Genomic DNA, 18,059 nt, shown 5'->3' on the forward strand with positions numbered 1-18,059 from the left:
CAGACACTGTTGAGTGAGCATGTATACTGTGTGGTCACTGCATTCAAAATGACTGAGTGATTATAGCAACGAATCTATATCAAATTTGCATTAAGCTTGAACATGTCTCCATGGAAACTATTCGTATGACTCAGAAGGCCGCAGCTATGGGCAACTGATGGATGATTGGCAGCTTCATCATGACAATGCACCCGCACATGACTCACGTCTCCTGCAGAGTTTTTTGTGAAACATCAAATTACCAGGTGACTCAGCTCCCCTACAGCCTAGATTTGGCACCCTGTGACTTCTGCCTTTTCCCAAAACTAAAGCCACCTTTGAAAGGGAAGAGATTTCAGACTGTGGATGAAATTCAAGAAAATACGACAGGGCAGCTGATGGTGATTGGGAGAACTGTGTGAGGTCCCAAGGTGCCTACTTTGAAGGAGAAGGAGGTGTCATTGTCCTCTGTACAATGTTTCTTGTATCTTCTTCAAATAACATCTCTATTTTTCATAGTTCATGGCTGGATACCTTCTGGACAGACCCCATATATATAAGGTCTTTTTAATAATATGTCTTTTAAATAATAATTTCATAACATTTGCTATTTCTTTCACACGAACTTAATTTCAAAATTAGTCTTTCCCCTTATCCTCAGTACCTTCATACTGTAGTAGCTCTGAATGGTTAACACTCTCATCTAGGGAGTATTTACTCCCTTAACACGATGAGGATTTGATAACTCTACATTCTTATGAGGCTTCAGCCCAGTGCAAAAGTCTCAGTATGGACAATTTGATACCAGAAGTGCTTAGCTCACAGGAAGCAGCAGGTCTTACAAGTCTAATCTTTTCCCTAATACACTGAAAAATTTTAGGTGACATTTTAAAATCTGAAGACAGTCAAGTTTACTTTTCTTAACCAGTCATTTTATCAAAATTTGCCCTTGAAATCAGTAATGAAGAGGACAAGCAGTTTGCACACTCGTACTGATCAAACAGACTGCCCCAGTCATACCCACCAGCGTGTCAGGGCAGAAACAACTGGGACCCAGGGACTTTGCGTCCCAAAACCCCATAGGAAAAAGGCACAATCTTCTCAAAACCTTGTCCTTTTAATCTTAGCAAAATCCTTTTCCACAAACAGTAACTTTTCACTTACCCTTACAATTTATGTTGAACCTGAAAAATAAAATGTTTACCTTATAATCATAATTTCCAAAGTGATACCATACATGCATATCCATATTAAATAACAGATGAAATCTGGAGGAGATTACAATTTAAAAATAAAGGAGCTGAGAAAATAGCCCTGGTCTAAATATTCTTCATATATTTTAATTTATAAAAGTAAGCAATGCTCAAATCAGCAGTTGAAGTCCAGCTGGGGTGGGAGTGCTATGGAACAGGAGTAACTTTTGCATTCATTGCCTCCCTTCCACAAACCACAGATGGATTGCAGAAAACAGAAAGAAAAAGTCTGATTACATATGGTGGTATAGATGCTGGTGAAAACATATTAAAAATACACATAGCAATAAACCAATTTTGTATGAGAAATCTGGTCACCAAGGTAACTTGTTAAACATTGAGTCTGTGATAAAAGACTACAAATTACTGAAGAAATTTAAATACATATAGATCCATTCAAAACACCAAGATTCAAAACCAACTCATACCACACTATATAACTATTAGGCATATATTTAATAAGATTGGTAATGTGAAATTATTACTCTGTATAAAAAGATAAATTGCATTTTCTGACTACACGCTACAACTCGTGTATTCCACTTTTTGCTATAAGTGCTACAAAAACTGTACTCAATGAGCCCTGGCTGGTATATAGCTCAGCGGACTGAGCGTGGGCCTTCAAACCAAACAACTGTGGTTCGATTCCCAGTCAGGGTACATGCCCGGGGTTGCAGGCCAGTTCCCAGCAGGGGACTCATGATGGGACTCATGAGACGCAACCATACATTGATATTTCTCTCCTTCCCTTCCCCTCTAAAGATAAATAAATAAAATCTTTTTTAAAAAATTTTTAAAATTGTACTCCATGAGGCAGAGGAACAAGTGAAAATACACAAAATGCTCTCAGCTACCCACAAGGAAGCATTTCTAGGATGGATAACCATTATGCAACACTGGAATTAAACTTGACATTATGGCGCAAATGGGGTGTAGGAAACTTTGAATTAAAAATAAAGAGAATAGCCCTGCCTAGTGGAGCTCAGTGGACTGCAAGCCAAAGGATGGTCGGTTCAATTCCCAATAGGCACATGCCTGGGTTGCAGGCCAGGTCCCCAGTAGAGAACTTGCAAGAGGCAACCACACACTGGTATTTCTCTCCCTCCTTCTCCTCCCCTTCTCCTCTCTCTAAAAATAAATATATAAACTTAAAAAAAAATAAAGCTGACATCCCATCTTTAAAATAAAAATAAAAATAAAAATAAAGAGAATAAAATTACAAGTCAGAAAATAATATGTTGTCATTAATCAGAAGTTTAAAACATATCTTATAGTACATTGAAGGGGAAAATGAAACTTTCCCCAAGTTCTTTTATTGTATTTACAAGAATAAATTTTCATCATTTTTTCTCAAAGTTTGGAAAGGGGAAAATAAATTTTGTTTCAAATAATTCAGAAGACAGAATAGTTCCTAACAAGGAGCCATACCCTAGGAGTGACCACTGCACATACCTTTGTCAGGACATGGAAGATGTACGGGTACATCAGCCCCTTCTTGTGACGGTGCTCAGCTACTCTCAGCACCTCAGGCGCGACAGGAGGCAGAGGTGGGGTGGTGATGTCCATGTGGTTCCTTGTAGGCATGGACAGGAGGCACGGAATTGGCTGGACAGTGCCGATCTGGCTTCCCTTTCCTTCAGCAAGCTGGCTGCCTGAAGAGGCAGTGGACGAACCTTCTGCCTACAGAGCAATGGGTCAGAGGGGAAAATGGGTTCATGTCATGCTGTCAGTTCACCCATGACACAGTCCCATCCATAAAGACATGATGAACACCTTTACCACTGAGTCCAAGGCAGCACTGACGCACCCATGCTTGGACAGAGAGAGTGGTGAGGAGACGGAGAGTGGGAGCCTGGAGGATCTGCAGATCCGTCTGTGTGTCCCCACCCATGGCTCCTCCCTTGGGGTCCCTGTGGGTTGCCAGTGGCTTTCTGCGCTTGCTAACCCCTGGTGGCCAACACCCGTGTTCACACTTTCCTTGGAAACCCTGCCTAACACCAAGCAGGCACGGTCCTCTCTACAGATGAGGAAACTAATGCTGAGGGAGGACGTGTCACTAGTCCATGGTATACGGCCAATAACCTGTGGAACTAGGACTCAAACTCAGCCTGACTCAGGTCTGTTCTTCACCATCACAGCTGGTATCTAAAGGATAAACAAAAGCCCAAACTCGCATTCTCTTTGGTCACTACAAAGCCCTAAATTAACTACACACATAAAAGTGTTCATGAAAAATTAAAGCAAAGAAACAAGCTAATTTCATTAAAAATGATGAGTCATATCTATATATACTGACAGAAATCTGTGCTTGGTTTATCATTAGGTAAAAAATATCCATTCCTTAACAGTCAACTGCCAAAAGAAGGAATGCATGTACATAAATAGGAACAAGAGTGGGGAACATCAAGGCAGTAGGACTAAGGGAAAGGAAGGCAGAGGGGACTCTTAAGTTTTTTTCTTTATGAACTTTAACAAATTTGATCTTTTTACCAAGAGCAATTATTATTTGCATAATAAACTATTTTTACCTTTTCAAAATAAATGTTGGAAACAATACTGCTTACTGTTTGATTTTGTGCCACTCTACATATATATTTTTCTGCTATGAAAAAAATGTATTCTTTACAGTAGTATGTATTTAAGTGCTTAATTTACTCCTTGAATCACCAGGTGCCAAAATTAGTCTTAAGAAGAGTAACTCATGGATAATTCACCATTATTTTCTATATCCCCTATTTTGCATGTACACATAAACCACTGGAAGCTGCTTGGCAAAACAGGAGGTATCCGTGAAGGTTACTTATAGGATAATCGTTCAACAGTGAACGATTTAAACAGTGAACTCTGAACAACAGTTCAGAGTTCTAAATGGGTTTCTGATATTTTGTCACCTTGTATAATATGAGCTTCTTCCAGCCAGAGACCCTGTTATCTAAGTGACCAACTGTAGGGATAGATGTGGTTTTTCAGTTAAAAAATATTTCTATAAATCACTATTAATAGGTAAAAGCAGAAATGTAATGTGGTTTATTTCGTTTTTATTTCACGTCCTACAAAGAATCTACAAGACATAAGGCTCTGGAAGGCTCTAAATGCGTGTCGAGACTACACAGCCAGCAGACAGGGTTGGATTTCCACAAGGTCTCCACCTGCCCCTGGGATCCTTCCTTGCCCTGACTCCCCATGACTGCGATTCCCCCGCTCCCTACCCATGTCTGTATTATTCACGACATGCTTAAAAAGAGAGAGAGCGTTTTACTTTTAAGCAATCCCTAACACCTCACAGTGAAATAGTCAGGACTTGAGAGAATAAAAGGTATAGACCTCCTACCTTCGTTTGGTCTCCTGGGTCTCCCCGCGCTTGAGGCTCTGAATGGCTTCCTGTCTTCTCCCAGGCAACTTTGTTCCCACTGATATGGCTGAACATAAAATATACATGATCACTGTTTGTGTCAACCACTTCCCCCCCACACACATGATGATAAGAAGGGCCTGTGCTATAGACTCAAGGATACCTTTGTGCTTTACTTATCTTGCCACCCCCAACAAACCATCTCCAGAGAGAACCCTACACAGGAGCACTTTCTGCCTACTTCCAATGGATAAGTGATAACTACTTACTGTGGAAGAGAAAACATGAACTGCCTAGCCTGTGCTGACCACTCAGTTTAACGATGGTCTAATTTAAGCTAGCAGCACGAGGTATAGGAAACACAAATGTAGTCTTTGCTTTCCTTTAAGGAACTCAGTTGTCTTGGAGAAACATGATTAAAAAAAAAAAAACCAAACCCCATTTAATTGACAACTATCAGGCAGTGACATGTTAAAAATTGTCTGAATCACATGTTACTCATAATTTATAAAAAAATGTAAGGTATTCTGTTCCAAGTGGCAACACAAGAGTCCAGCCTACGCATGGGAAGGCTCAAGGAGAGAGCATGGGTTTGTGAGCTCAGAGAACAGGGAGTTAACTGAACCTTATTTAGGGAATAACTTTATTTGACAAAGTAGTAAAAAAAAAAAGGGTTAGGAAAAGAGATGGGAAAGATTACAGGTTTTAAAAACTGTGGATTGTGATCCATCAGGAAAACAATTTAGTGGGTTTAACCAGCATTTTGTGATGCGTGCACTGGCCTACAGTGCCTACAGCGTCATGAATGAGACATGAGACAAATTCCCACGGACTACTGAGTCCTGTGGAGGAAAAAGGACTCAAAATGGAACACTAAAATGGAACAGAATGCAGTAAGTGTGGGTATAAATAGTATTATTTCTAAAAGTATTTGTTTATCTGTTTGTTATAGGCCACAATGTTGTTGGGAACCACCCTGCCTGGTTTCAGGAGCTGTAACTCCCCCATGGCTAAGGCTGAGTGAGCAAACTTCAAAGCATAAGCCACTGAGGAGACAAAGCTTATCTCCCTGGCAGGAGCGCCGCTTCTGCCCCTTTTTTCATAACTGGCCCCCAGTGCTTGATCAGTTAATGACGGGTAAGATTTCCCAAGGGGGAATGACCTAAGCCAGGCATGGTCATGCAGAGGCCCCAGGGAGGGACTTGAGCGGCTATGGAGAAAAGGGGTGATGGACCCTCACCCTTCAGCTTTGACAAAGCCTGAGTCCTCATTCTGTCTGCAAGAAGTCTCCAAAATTTTTTGGCTATCTTGCCTCCTCTGCCTGACTTAAGCCTGAAACAATGACAGAGGGTAGTGCAGCACTGTGCTGAAAAGGGAGGGCTCCCTGGGTGATCACACCTAAGAAAGAATACATAAACTCCCGTGAAACCTGCTTTGCTAAGAATGCTATTAGTTAAATGATGAAGGCTCAAGCAAGAAATGAGTTTGTTTCCCAAAGTTTTGTAGCTTTTTAGCTGATAGACCCTGACTCAGAAGAAGCCCTAATAGTTCTGTGTATGCTATCCACTGTTTGATCCTTACTGCCTGACAATGATTAATGAGCTATACCTGTATGCCTACGCAAATAAAACCCCATAAAATCCTGTCGAGGCAAGGGTCAGCATGCTCTCCCCTTGAGAGAGTGGCCAGGCCATTCTGAGGCACTGCCCCCTTGAGGGAGTAGCCATGCCGTCCTTTTTCCTCCACAGGACTCAGTAGTCCGTGGGAATTTGTCTCATGTCTCATTCGTGACGCTGCAGGCACTGTAGGCCAGTGCACGCATCACAATGTAAAAGAAAATTTATTTATGTGGGTAAGCCTTGTGAAGAGCATCATTCTAGAGGGAGCAAAGACCCTAGAGCCTGAGCTGCAGCCCTCAGCACAGAGAAGTACAATACCACTGTGGGGACAACCAGGACAGCTCCAAGAACCCACTCATTTACTTATCCCTCCCTTGCAAGGCTCTAAGTCAAAAGTGTCTTCTAAAACCAGTGCTGGACACAGACATGGCAGCAAAGAGCTTTTCATTGGCTCGCCTTTCTAAGACCCACTAATACAAGTGAGGGTGGGGGGCAGGCTGACTGTGGCGGTCACACATTTGCCCATGGATAAACCAGCAGAGGAATGAGCAGTGAGATGAACCGCGCAGGCCCCAGCAGGTGAACCCAGTGAGTACACAAGGCAGCGGGCTGACCGCGGTAGCACATTCTCGTGCAGTGGGACGGACGGATGGCGTGGCCCGGCAGCGGGAGGCCAGGAGGCTGCAGAGGGGACTGCCATTGCTCCCCTTTGACCACGCCCCCACATACAGCATCACAACCCAGCAACTGGGTCGTCTGGCCCTGGTGAACACCTAGGGCTCTGCTCCTCATACGCATACATAACAGGCATGAACAGTCCAAAATATGGCTCAAGAACAACTCAAAGCCCCAGAGCCAATAAATCTAAGCAAAAAAGAAATAGCGAACCTCTCAAATGCACAGTTCAAAATACTGGTGATCAGGATGCTCACAGAACTGGTTGATTATAGTCACGAATTAGAGGGACATATGAAGGCTAAACTAATTGAAATGAAGGGAAATGCACAGGAAACCAATAGTGATGGAAAGGAAACTGGGACTCAAATCAATGGAGTGGACCAGAAGGAAGAAAGAAACATCCAACCACAAAAGAATGAAGAAACAAGAATTCAAAAATATGAGGAGAGGCTTAGGAACCTCCCGGACATCTTCAAACGTTCCAACATCCGTATTATAGGGGTACCAGAGGGGAAAAGAAACAGCCACGAGTGAAAAACTTATTTGAACAAATAATAAAGAAGAACTTTCCCAGTCTGGGAAAAGGAAGTCCAGGAAGCTCACAGAGTCCCAAAGAAGGTGGACCCAAGGAGGAACACACCAAGGCACATTATAATTACATTACCCAAAATTAAAATGAAAGAGAGAATCCTAGAAGCAGCAAGAGATAAGGGGACAGTCACCTACAAAGGCGTTCTCATCAGACTGTCAGTGGATTTCTCAAAAGAGACCTTCCAGGCAAGAAGGGGCTGGAAAGAAGTATTCCAAGTCATGAAATCCAAAGACCTACATCAAAGATTGCTTTATCAGCAAAGCTTTCATTTAGAATGGAAGGACAGATAAAGTGCTTCTCAGATAAGATCAAATTCAAGGAGTTCATCATCACCAAGCCCTTATTATATGAAATGTTAAAGGGACTTATGTAAGAAAAAGAAGATAAAAAAATATTAACAGTGAAAGGACAGCAAACTCAGTTATTAACAACCACACCTAAAACAAAAGCAAACCAAGAGGACAGCTAGGTCAGGAGGGGAACCATAGAAATGAAGAACACATGGAGGGTTAGCAACAGGGGAGTGGGAGGAGGAGAAGGGGGGAGAAGGCACAGAAGATAGCATGGACAGTAGGCAGGTCAGCCCGCCGCCTTGTGTACTCACTGGGTTCACCTGCTGGGGCCCGCTCGGCCCATCTCACTGCTCATTCCTCTGCTGGTTTATCCGTGCGCGAATGTGTGACCGCTGAAGTCAGCCTGTCCCGCACCCTCACTGGGTCCGTGCTACTACCCCGGCTGCCTACGCACCTGGGTCAGGGGTTCTTTCTTGCCAGACCCTGCTCTGTTGCTGGCTCCCCCCACCCCTTACCGGTCCCGGCTGAATGGTTCGTTATTGTTGGACTTCCATATAGTTCAATATTCTGTTCTTTGGCTGCGTCTTTGTTTACTAAACCTTTGTTGTATTCAAACTTGGTTGTGGGAGAAGGCACGGTGTTTCCACCTACGCCTCTGTCTTGGTGGAAGTTAGTACTTACAATTTTAAAGTTTTAAATATAATAAAACTACCAAAAAATACACCAGTTACAAGGGAACAACTCATTAAGTGCCCAGGAACCGAATATGCCACATAAGCAACCAGGGATGCAGCCCCTCCTGGATCTACTCTAGCGGCTTCCTTCCTCAAGGACAATAGTTATTCTGACTTCCGACAGCAACAATACCTTCATCTGGTTTTGAACAACATATAAACAGAATGATGCAATCATGTACTTTTCACGTCCAGTGGTTTTGGCTCACACACTGGTTCAGATTCATCACTGTATACATCCCATCATGCACATGGGAGAACTCCACGTGGGATCTATAGCCCTGCAGGAGACCCCAAGCCCCTCCTTAACACACTTAGTACTTTTACTCTCAAGATAACCTCTGAGAGGGAAGGCACTGAAGTTCAGCGGGTCTGATATGCACTGCTCTGGTAACAATAAAGATAAGCACCTCTCCATTGGTGACACTTTTGGTGGCATGTCTATTCAAATATTCTACACATTTTCTACCTGATACATTTTTCTACCTGATATTGATTCTTACAGACTTATAGGAAGTCATTATATGTTCTGGATGCAAATTCTTGGTCAGGTATAAGGATTACAAGTATCTTTCATACTCTATTGAATTACCCCTCCTTCTTCATGGCAGACTGAAATTTTTATATGTGACCCCTCATCTTGAAGGTCCTTGGCTACAATGTCATCTTAGTGCAGGCTTCCCTGACCATCCCCACTGCCCATCCCTGCTATTCTCATTACTGTTTCCTTCATGGCATGTATCACTTCATCATCGTTTGTAATTATCATCTGTTTTTATAACTAATTATAAACTCTGAGAAGATAAGACTTCATAGCCATCATCAAGGAAGTAACCAACTACTATAAGAATAAATCACATAACCATAGCCTAAAGATAAAAGGCAAAGAAATCATCTCTTTTATGTGACATAAAGCACAGCAAAGGAGTACTCATCAAACCTGCAGCCTGCAGACGTGACAACCTTAGTTATCAGCCCCACTGTCGATCAGCAAACACAAATAGCACTGTGTGTTGGTGGTGGGGAGGAAGAGGGGCCTGCTAGTAAAGCAGAAAGCCTGTCCCTCCTAAGATTACACAGAACTGCCCTGGCAGGTGTAGCTCAGTGGATTGAGCATGGGCCTGTGAAGCAAAAGGTCACCGGTTTGATTCCCAATCAGGGTACATCCCTGGGTTGCAAGCCAGATCCCTGGTAGGGGACACATGACAGGCAACCACACACTGATGTTTCTCTCCCACTCTTTCTCCTTCCCATCCCCTCTGTTTAAAAATAAGTAAAAAAAAATTTTTTTAAAAAAGATTACACAGAACTTATAAACCTTAGTTTTGTTCTATATAGATTACCACAAGTTAAAAATAAAATGTTACCATAATTAAGGTGCTCATATAACCTTCTAATAATTGTACTATAAAATCTAAGATTCTGCATAAAAAGCATCTTGACATAAGCCAATTTTTTAAAACCCAGAATATTTCAGTAAGATAGTTATATTACTTCATAACTTAAGAAAACAAAATTTTGAATATGAAAACAAATGCCTTGCCTTGAAGAACAAATGAATTCAAAGCAAATTATTTTGGAATGTCTACGTAATTCATTCTACATGAATACTCACAATCACACCTGAAACCACTTATACATAGACACGAAGTTTCATTGGCCATGCCCTGGGCAGCCTGCTGAGACCTGGGCCCAGCTGAAAGCCACCATGACGTCTCTGGTGAATTCTCCTATTCACCCCAGGGCATAAAATTCAGGATCAGAAAGAAGAAACCCCTTCACAGCCACAGCAACAATGACTGGACTGAGACCCTGACCCATCATCCCAGGCATTATCACATGCTGTTACAAGGAAAGCCAGCTCGGGGTGGGTTTTACAGACACACTTGATGCAGCAGGCAATCAACAGAAAATGATTCTCACCACCCAGGAACAGTGACAGCAGAAAGGCCAGCACCATACCACTGGAATCTGTGGGCTTTCAGAGACAAACTGCAAGGCCTCATCTCACTCCATGACACTTGGGGCTTTTTCTACCCTAAAGCTGATTAAAGACAATAACTGCTCTAACCACTGTATTCTCTCTCCTGCGCATTTTTCTAGTCAGCAGGTCAGTGATGCCAGGATGGAAATGGACTGGTGTGCATTTACACCAAGTGTAAAAGTGTCTGACCTATCACAGTGATTTCTCACTCCTGTCTCTGTGGCAATGGGTGCGGTATGCCTTGATGGTGCAGAAAAGAAAGATAGCACTGTCCGCAGCTGACTTACCTGTCAATAGGAAAGAAAGAGCAAAGGCAAATAAAACCACAAGAGAACAAAAACACATGAAAGACTGGTAAAAGATCAAATCCACAGCAGCATTATCTCGTGTGTGTGCATAAGGTCACAGATATGGTTAAATTGGGTGAAAGTGACTTTCAACAAGCATGCATACATTTTCCTGTCTGCTCCGCAACAGCTGTTCTCACTCAACGGGTCCCCAGTCCTACCAGAGTTCTGACGGATGGCCCCAGTGGCTCCTACTACAAAGCATAAATATCCAACTTTCCATGTAGTTACAATCTCCTTAGGCTTCTGCATTAAGCTAATGCCACACACTGAGGTTCCTGCAAAAAAAGCTGGTACAGAGCAAGTCCTGGTTCTGAATGATTTCCTACACAGCAGTCAGACTGGGCTTTTCTCCAGAGCTTGTTAGGACTCCCTACACCACGCAGCCCATGGAGCCATTCCTTTCTTGCCCATCAGGGAGGGTTCAGCAACACTGGACTGAGTCAGAGGAAATGAACGGAAAGTGCCTACATGGGTCAGTGGACAGCTAGAACACATACAGGCACAGATGATTACTAATTTTTACTAACACATACAAGTAATTCAGATTCATTTTTATGAGATGTTAGAAATCTAGCCTTGTGTTAAAAAGTCAAAATATAAATGTAAAGTCAGTATTTGGTACAACAGTGTAACAGTCTGGAAGAAAAAACCTGCAGCCTGTCTAGAACCAGGTCTCCTAGGAAAGGTAAAATAAAATTCTTTGTGAATCACATGATTTCTCTGGAATGGGAGCCTGAGAAGACTAAAAGTAGAAGAAAAACACCAACACTATTTGAAGGAAAAAAGGTGCTTTAGAAGCCTATTTCCTGGGACAGGTCAAAGGCAATGAATGAAATTCTTCAGGTATAATAACTACGTATGGTGTCAGGTACTAGACTTATCAGGGTGATCACTTCATAACTTATATAAATGTCTAATCACTAGGGTGTATACCTGAAACTAATACAATATCAGCATGTCAACTACAACTGAAAAATTTTCTAAAACTTAAAATAACAAGTGCTACTTAAAAAATGTTTTGGTTTTATTTCACACAGTTATTTTTTAAGTAATAATAATAACTATCACTTAGTGTGGTTACTCATCACCTGACTTAATTCATAAATAAGCCAGTGACCTCCCATCCATGCTGGGTGCACTGGATCCAGTGAGCTCCAGGTCACAGAGCACAAGTGGCAACAGGACCTGCCAAGACCAGCCAGGAGACATTAGGAGGACTGGGCCCTAACAGAATGGGTCTACAGTCCTGTGGAGACTACGAGTGACTGTTAATAGCCCAGACCTAGTCCCACAGAAGTCATGTGGGGGTCTGTAAAGCTGATACCACAGACACCACCTTGACACAACACCTTAATACCAATGTGTATGTAACTATACAAGAAAATGGAACAACTCTATACAAATTAAGTCAACAGAGTGGAGAAAATTTAAGTCTGTCTTGTTCCCTAATATGAGTTTTAAATATCCATTTAGAAATGTCAGTAATGACATGCAAAAACACTTAAGTGATAATCAGTGTACATACTCAGTTATATTCATACACAAATCAGGATATATGCTTACAGAGTATGAAAAAGGCAGAGAAGAAAAAAGGCACATTGTTATTCCTAAGATCCCATTACTGTAAAAATCACGTTAGTTATGCAGCAAAAAATAAGATGTTTGCATATTTGCCAATCTTTCAAAAATAGTTTTATCTCTAGATGTTGAATTATGAGGGAATTCCTATATTATATTTTGTTAATGTTTCAATTATGTAACATTGTATTGAGATACTTAGAAAAAATCAAAGAACTAAAATCTACGAATTACCAACTCAGATCAAATTCAAATTCTAAAAGCCAATGACTCTAAATGCCAATAAAATAAACATCTCCACAAGGATTCAATTGTAATCCTTAATTCAACCAAAAGAGGATTATAAACATTTGACAAAGGCCAGGAAAAGAAGAAAAACAAAAACACTGCCAAAAATAGAGCAAGAAGTATATACTGATTACACTAAGGGAAAAGAATAGGAGAAAAACATTACATAGTTAGAAAGCAGCACTTCTTTTTATTTGCTCCAAAATAATGGTCATGGGTCTGGAGTAACTGCCCAGGCACCACATAGTCTTCTCACAGACACAGAGCCACTGCAATAGCAGGCGTGAAGGGACACTCACGATAACTCCAGTGGCACCCATGCAGCTCACCTCAGTTCTGGTGGGCCACCCAACTCACCCACCTATGTACAGGGGGCCTCTCACCACCTAAGACTCCTTGTCCAACACAGACTTGCAAAATGTCCAGGGATATGTGGCCACTTCAAGACACTACCAACCCAGGATGTCCATTCCAGCAGTGTGGTGGGAAAAACATCTGAACAGTCCCAGCTGAAGAGGCTAAAATCCTGGGGTAGGTATTAAAAAAAGGGGGTGAGATAGATACAGGATAGGACCTGCCTAGCACACACACATACCTGTGTACATGTATTTGTATATATATGCACACCCACAGCATAGGTGCTACTGTCTGAACCTGAAGACCAGTCAGGAGGCACTTTTATACCCAGATGCTCCACAGAATACCTCAGCATACACTTCCTTTCACATAAGAATGTTCTTTGGGGTTGGGGCATGTTTCTGCTCTTGCCAATGTGGCTGCAAAGCATCCCTACACCTACCTTTGAGCTCAAATGGTGCTAACGTTCTGGAAGGAGTGCCCAGGGCTCTGAAATACTACAAATGCCGAGGACTCGCCAGAAGAATCAAGACCATGTCCCACCAATTCTACCCATTTGCTCCACTGAACTAATCTTAAAAACAAATGTTTGACAATTTCATAGGCTAAAAAAGTTGTTTTTAGTTGTTTTATGTTTTAAGTTGCATTCCTTTGATTTTCTTTGTGAACAAGAACATCATCTCATATTTTATTGACCACCTGTGTTACCTCTGTGAACTGCATGTTTATATTCTTTGTCATTCAAAACACTTAGCTTTTTAATTTGTAGAAAGCTTTTCTTGGTGGAAACAGAGACAGTTCTCTTATTCTGTAACAGTCCCATCACCCATTAGCACCATGCTTTGAGAAAAATTACATATTTCTGTTGGGGAAACATTGTCACTTATTTTGTGGATTCTCCACATTCTGGTATTTTTCATCCATCCATGTAAAACACAGTGGAGTAAGTGCAAACGCCTGAGGGCATCGAACAGGGAAGAATGATGAGAGGCGATAAAGTGACAGAGAGGGACATACCCAGCTGGGGTGGTAGCAGACTCCCTTCCCCGCTATTGCACAAATCAGGATTGTAAGTACAGCAATTACGAACATTTCAATATTCACCGTGCAGAAGCTATTATGAGAGGTACTGGAGTCCGACTATGGAGCAACTGCCCAGCTAAATGGTCTAGCCACCCAGATATGTGTTCGTCCCAAGGACAATGACACAAAAATCAGCCATTCTAAGTAAACACTGTGGATGTTTCATGTCACACTGAGAATAGAGATCAGACTCCTCATGACCCAGCCTCTGCCTTGCTAGACCTCCTACTGGTCAGGCTACCCCCTCTTTCACCTTGTATCTGTCCAGCTCTGACCCTGCTGCCACAGCTCAAATCTCAGCTCTCAGAGAAGTGCTCCCACCTCCATTCCCTCTCATCTGGTGTTTTCTTCACACATTCATCAGCATTCACCTCTTTGCAGACGACCTGCACCAAACCTTGTCTGTACTGCCGGCCAGCATGCTCACTGGTACACACAAGTGCTCAAACGTTGCTTGGCTGAATGAATGGATGATTTCTTTCCCTCAGGACTACCCTTAAGAGCACATTGTAGGTCCAGGCATCCTAATTCATATCTAAATTTGACTTACGTCTCACTGGGTTTTGAACTAGAAGAGCGACCCTCAATTGCACACACACACACAACTTGATCAATAGACTAGAATCCTCGCTCTGAAATCAAGAATACCACCTGGTATTGGCATCCTGCCATAGGCAAGGGATGCCCATGACCAGGGCTAATACCAGCTCCTATTCTGCCTGGCTTATGACCCTGAAGCTTCAGGCACACGTGCCCTATTTCATCTTCTCTCCCTCCTTTCTCTCAGTTTTAACTGTTTTGTATCTCAATTGTTTAAATAAATGGAGAAGCAGATTCAAAGCAATTAAGGCCTTGCTGGCCACACAACTTGATCCAATCTTTCAATTCCTAGTAGTGGGTGTGCTCTACCTGCTTCACAACATTTCACACCAGGAGGGTGAGGCATCCTCTCAGACCCTATACCAAGTCCATCTCCCAGAAGCTCCTCCAGAAAACGCAGTGAGTGTAGACGAGTGACAGAGCTCAGAAGTGGGAAAGGAGGACAGTCCCAGGGAAGGCAATGTTGATCAGAACCTTCCACAACAGAGTGGAGCTGAATCTGCACCAGAGAACAGAGGAGCTCTCAAACAATCTTATCCTAAGTTCAACTAATATCCTAACAGGGCAGTTTTTTCCTATTTTTTATTTTAATTTATTTTATTTATTTATGTATTTATTTATTATTTAATTCTTGTTCAAGTACAGTTTTCTGTCTTATATTCCCAGCCCTGCCATTTACTTTAGGGGGACACATGTAAAATACTCCTTTCTGCCCTGGCTGGTGTGGCTCAGTGGATTGAGTGCCGGCCTACAAACCTAAAGGTCGCAGGTTCAATTCCCAGTCAGGGCCAGGTTCCCAGGTGGGAGCATGTGGGAGGGAACTTATCAATGTGTCTCTCACACACTGATGTTTCTCCCCCGACCCCAAAAGTAAATAAATAAAATCTTTAAAAACTTTTCTTTTTTTTAAAATACTCCTTTCTGGGAGAACTCCAGCCTGGGTCTGGCAGCTTTCTAGGGTTTTGGTTGGGTGAATAATGTAATTTTAAGAATAGACCTATGAGTTATTAAACTCAGGAGGAAAAAAAAGGCAAAGAAAATTCAGAGTTCTCATTGGTCCAGGAGCTAAGAGAGTGAAAGCCACAGGCATTTTAAAATGTTTTCTGGCATGGAGGTTAGGGAAAACAGCAAGAGACATCATGGACAGAGTCAAGGTTAGCAGCACTTGACCAGACAACTACATCACGTTTGGTGACCACGTACATAGACCAATATCCCTAAAACTCCACTCCAGTAGAGGAATGGGCCAAGGCCACAGAGACTGGCAGAGCAGACTTTCAGCCTAGGAAGCCCTGTGGAAATGTCTAATGGCCTCTCTCTTCCATGCCTGAGGAACCCCAGTACTGGCACAAAGTGATCCTCACCTACCTGCCACAAACCGCATCTCTGAGCACAACACTCGGTGCTACGGGCCAGCCAGCCAGCTAGGCAGTCAGCAGGTGGCTTCCTGAAGAACAAGGTACATAAGAAACCCACCACTCACTTTGCAGCTCCTCCACTGCCTTCATCATTGTCTGAGGATGACGACGTAGAAGAACCAGGAAAGTACGCTGAGTCCACGTGATTGGGGCTGTTGCTCGGAGCTGGGTTGATTGGGGAGGACCTTTCATACAGTGGAGTATGTTTTCCTTCATGAGGAATGTTACTGTAGTTGTTCTGCTCAGTCAGATTCTTTCCACTTGTTTCCAAAGTGAGGGCCGGCTCAGTGAGGCTGTATGGGTGTGGACCCTGACCCGGAGCACCTGGGTTGGGCCCCTGTGGAGCCTGAAACAGAGGGCAGAAGGCAAAGGTCACTCGTGCACAAGTTGTCTACAGGACCTGGCTCCCAACAGCATTCTTGGTCTTGGCTAAGTTTCAATTCAACAAACAATGGCACCTGCTTCACATATCAATTCAAAACATTAAGACATTATTTTAGTGTTCATTAAGATTTGATGCATATACAGCTGTCCCTCAAGCCAGGGCAGACTAGGGGCAGAAGGAAAGTAAAGGCCTTACCATGGGCTTGGCTTGCAGAGAGGTCTGTGGAATGTTGAGCATCTGGGGGGGGACATACGGTGGCACTATCCCAGGCATTCCAAACGGATTTGGTCTGGCTGTTTCATCAACACAGAAAGAAAACAGTAAAACACCTGTGAGCAGAGGACACTTCCCCAGGACACTATAGTGGCTGGCACGGGTTCCATCTGTCCCACACCTTTCAGATGAGAGTACACCACTGGCCTGAGTTCTCAGAAACCTTTGGAAAATCATGTTTAAGATTAAAAAATACGTGATAATGATCAATTTTATTGTCTGGGGCTAGAATTTTAACTTCCAAGAATTTTCAGTTAACTTCTGACAGTGTTGTGCTTTTGTTTGTTTCCTTGAATGCCTAGACTGTCCGTCTTTCACTGGACAGGCATTCTCAGCCATTTGGACTCTGCTCACCGATGACAAAGCTTGATCTCCAATACTAAGGAACAAAATAGGGACAGAACACTTCTCTTTCCATTTGTGAAGCAACAGAATTTCTCTGTGTTTAAATTCAAAGTAGGTTCTTAGCTACCAGTAAGCTTTTAAGTATAAAAAATGAGATGTGGTTACTAGTGCCTATACTTTTGGTTTCTTTTTCATTGTTAGCAAAACCAGGATCAAGTGACACAATTTAACACGCATTAGATTAGTAATGTGGGGTTCTGTGTTCTTTCAGAGCATGACTTTATAAACCTTTTCTGATGCACGCTAGCATTCGCTCATTATCCTCATGCTGTCACAGTAAAGCACAGAACTGAAGCCACAAGGACTCAGGACTGGGTTCCATGCCAACTTTTAAGATATAACAACAGAACAGTCAAGCTGGCCAGCAGCCCAGATAACTCCAAGTTCACAACCCTCAGGTTCCCCATGGGTCTGAGGGGAGGGGTCTGGGTGGGTGCAGTTGGCCGTACAAGTAAAGTAAGCAGAGTGATCTGTACTCAGGCATTTGATGACAAGGAATGACTGTGCCCTGATGTCAAAACCATTTCAAAATATTAGGAATTAATTATTTACTGATACAATAAAATAGGAAGAAGACTCCTAAGGTCTTTGTTCACTCACTAAACAACTAGGTAAGGGGTGCCTACAAGGTACTATAAGGACAGGCCTGGGGGTGTCAGGAGTCAGAAATATAGAGAAAAACACACACTTGTAAGAGAACACACAACGGACTGCATTGGAGCCCTCACAGCCACACAATCTTCCTTAGGTTTGGGTTTTTTTTATTTTTAAAGCAGAACAAAACCAAACCCAAAGACACGTGGATACCAACGTCCTTTACTAGGAAGTGTTTCTACAA

General features: G+C 42.6%; 1 protein-coding gene across 2 annotated transcripts in view; it reads right to left on the minus strand.

Annotated features, from left to right (window-relative positions):
- The window catches only part of FAM120A (family with sequence similarity 120 member A), a 130,727-nt gene that overhangs the window by 42,630 nt on the left and 70,038 nt on the right, over positions 1–18,059 (minus strand). For both annotated transcript variants that reach the window (XM_037056231.1, XM_037056230.1), the window contains exons 6-9: positions 16,739–16,836; positions 16,224–16,504; positions 4,564–4,651; positions 2,685–2,912 (exon numbers count right to left, since the gene is read on the minus strand). In XM_037056231.1, the coding sequence (XP_036912126.1) occupies positions 2,685–2,912; positions 4,564–4,651; positions 16,224–16,504; positions 16,739–16,836 (695 nt within the window). The remainder of the gene's footprint in view (positions 1–2,684; positions 2,913–4,563; positions 4,652–16,223; positions 16,505–16,738; positions 16,837–18,059) is intronic.

Source organism: Sturnira hondurensis, unplaced genomic scaffold (genome assembly GCF_014824575.4).
Source record: "Sturnira hondurensis isolate 20B ecotype Veracruz unplaced genomic scaffold, ASM1482457v3 Scaffold0008860, whole genome shotgun sequence".
NCBI classification, from domain to species: Eukaryota; Metazoa; Chordata; class Mammalia; order Chiroptera; family Phyllostomidae; genus Sturnira; species Sturnira hondurensis.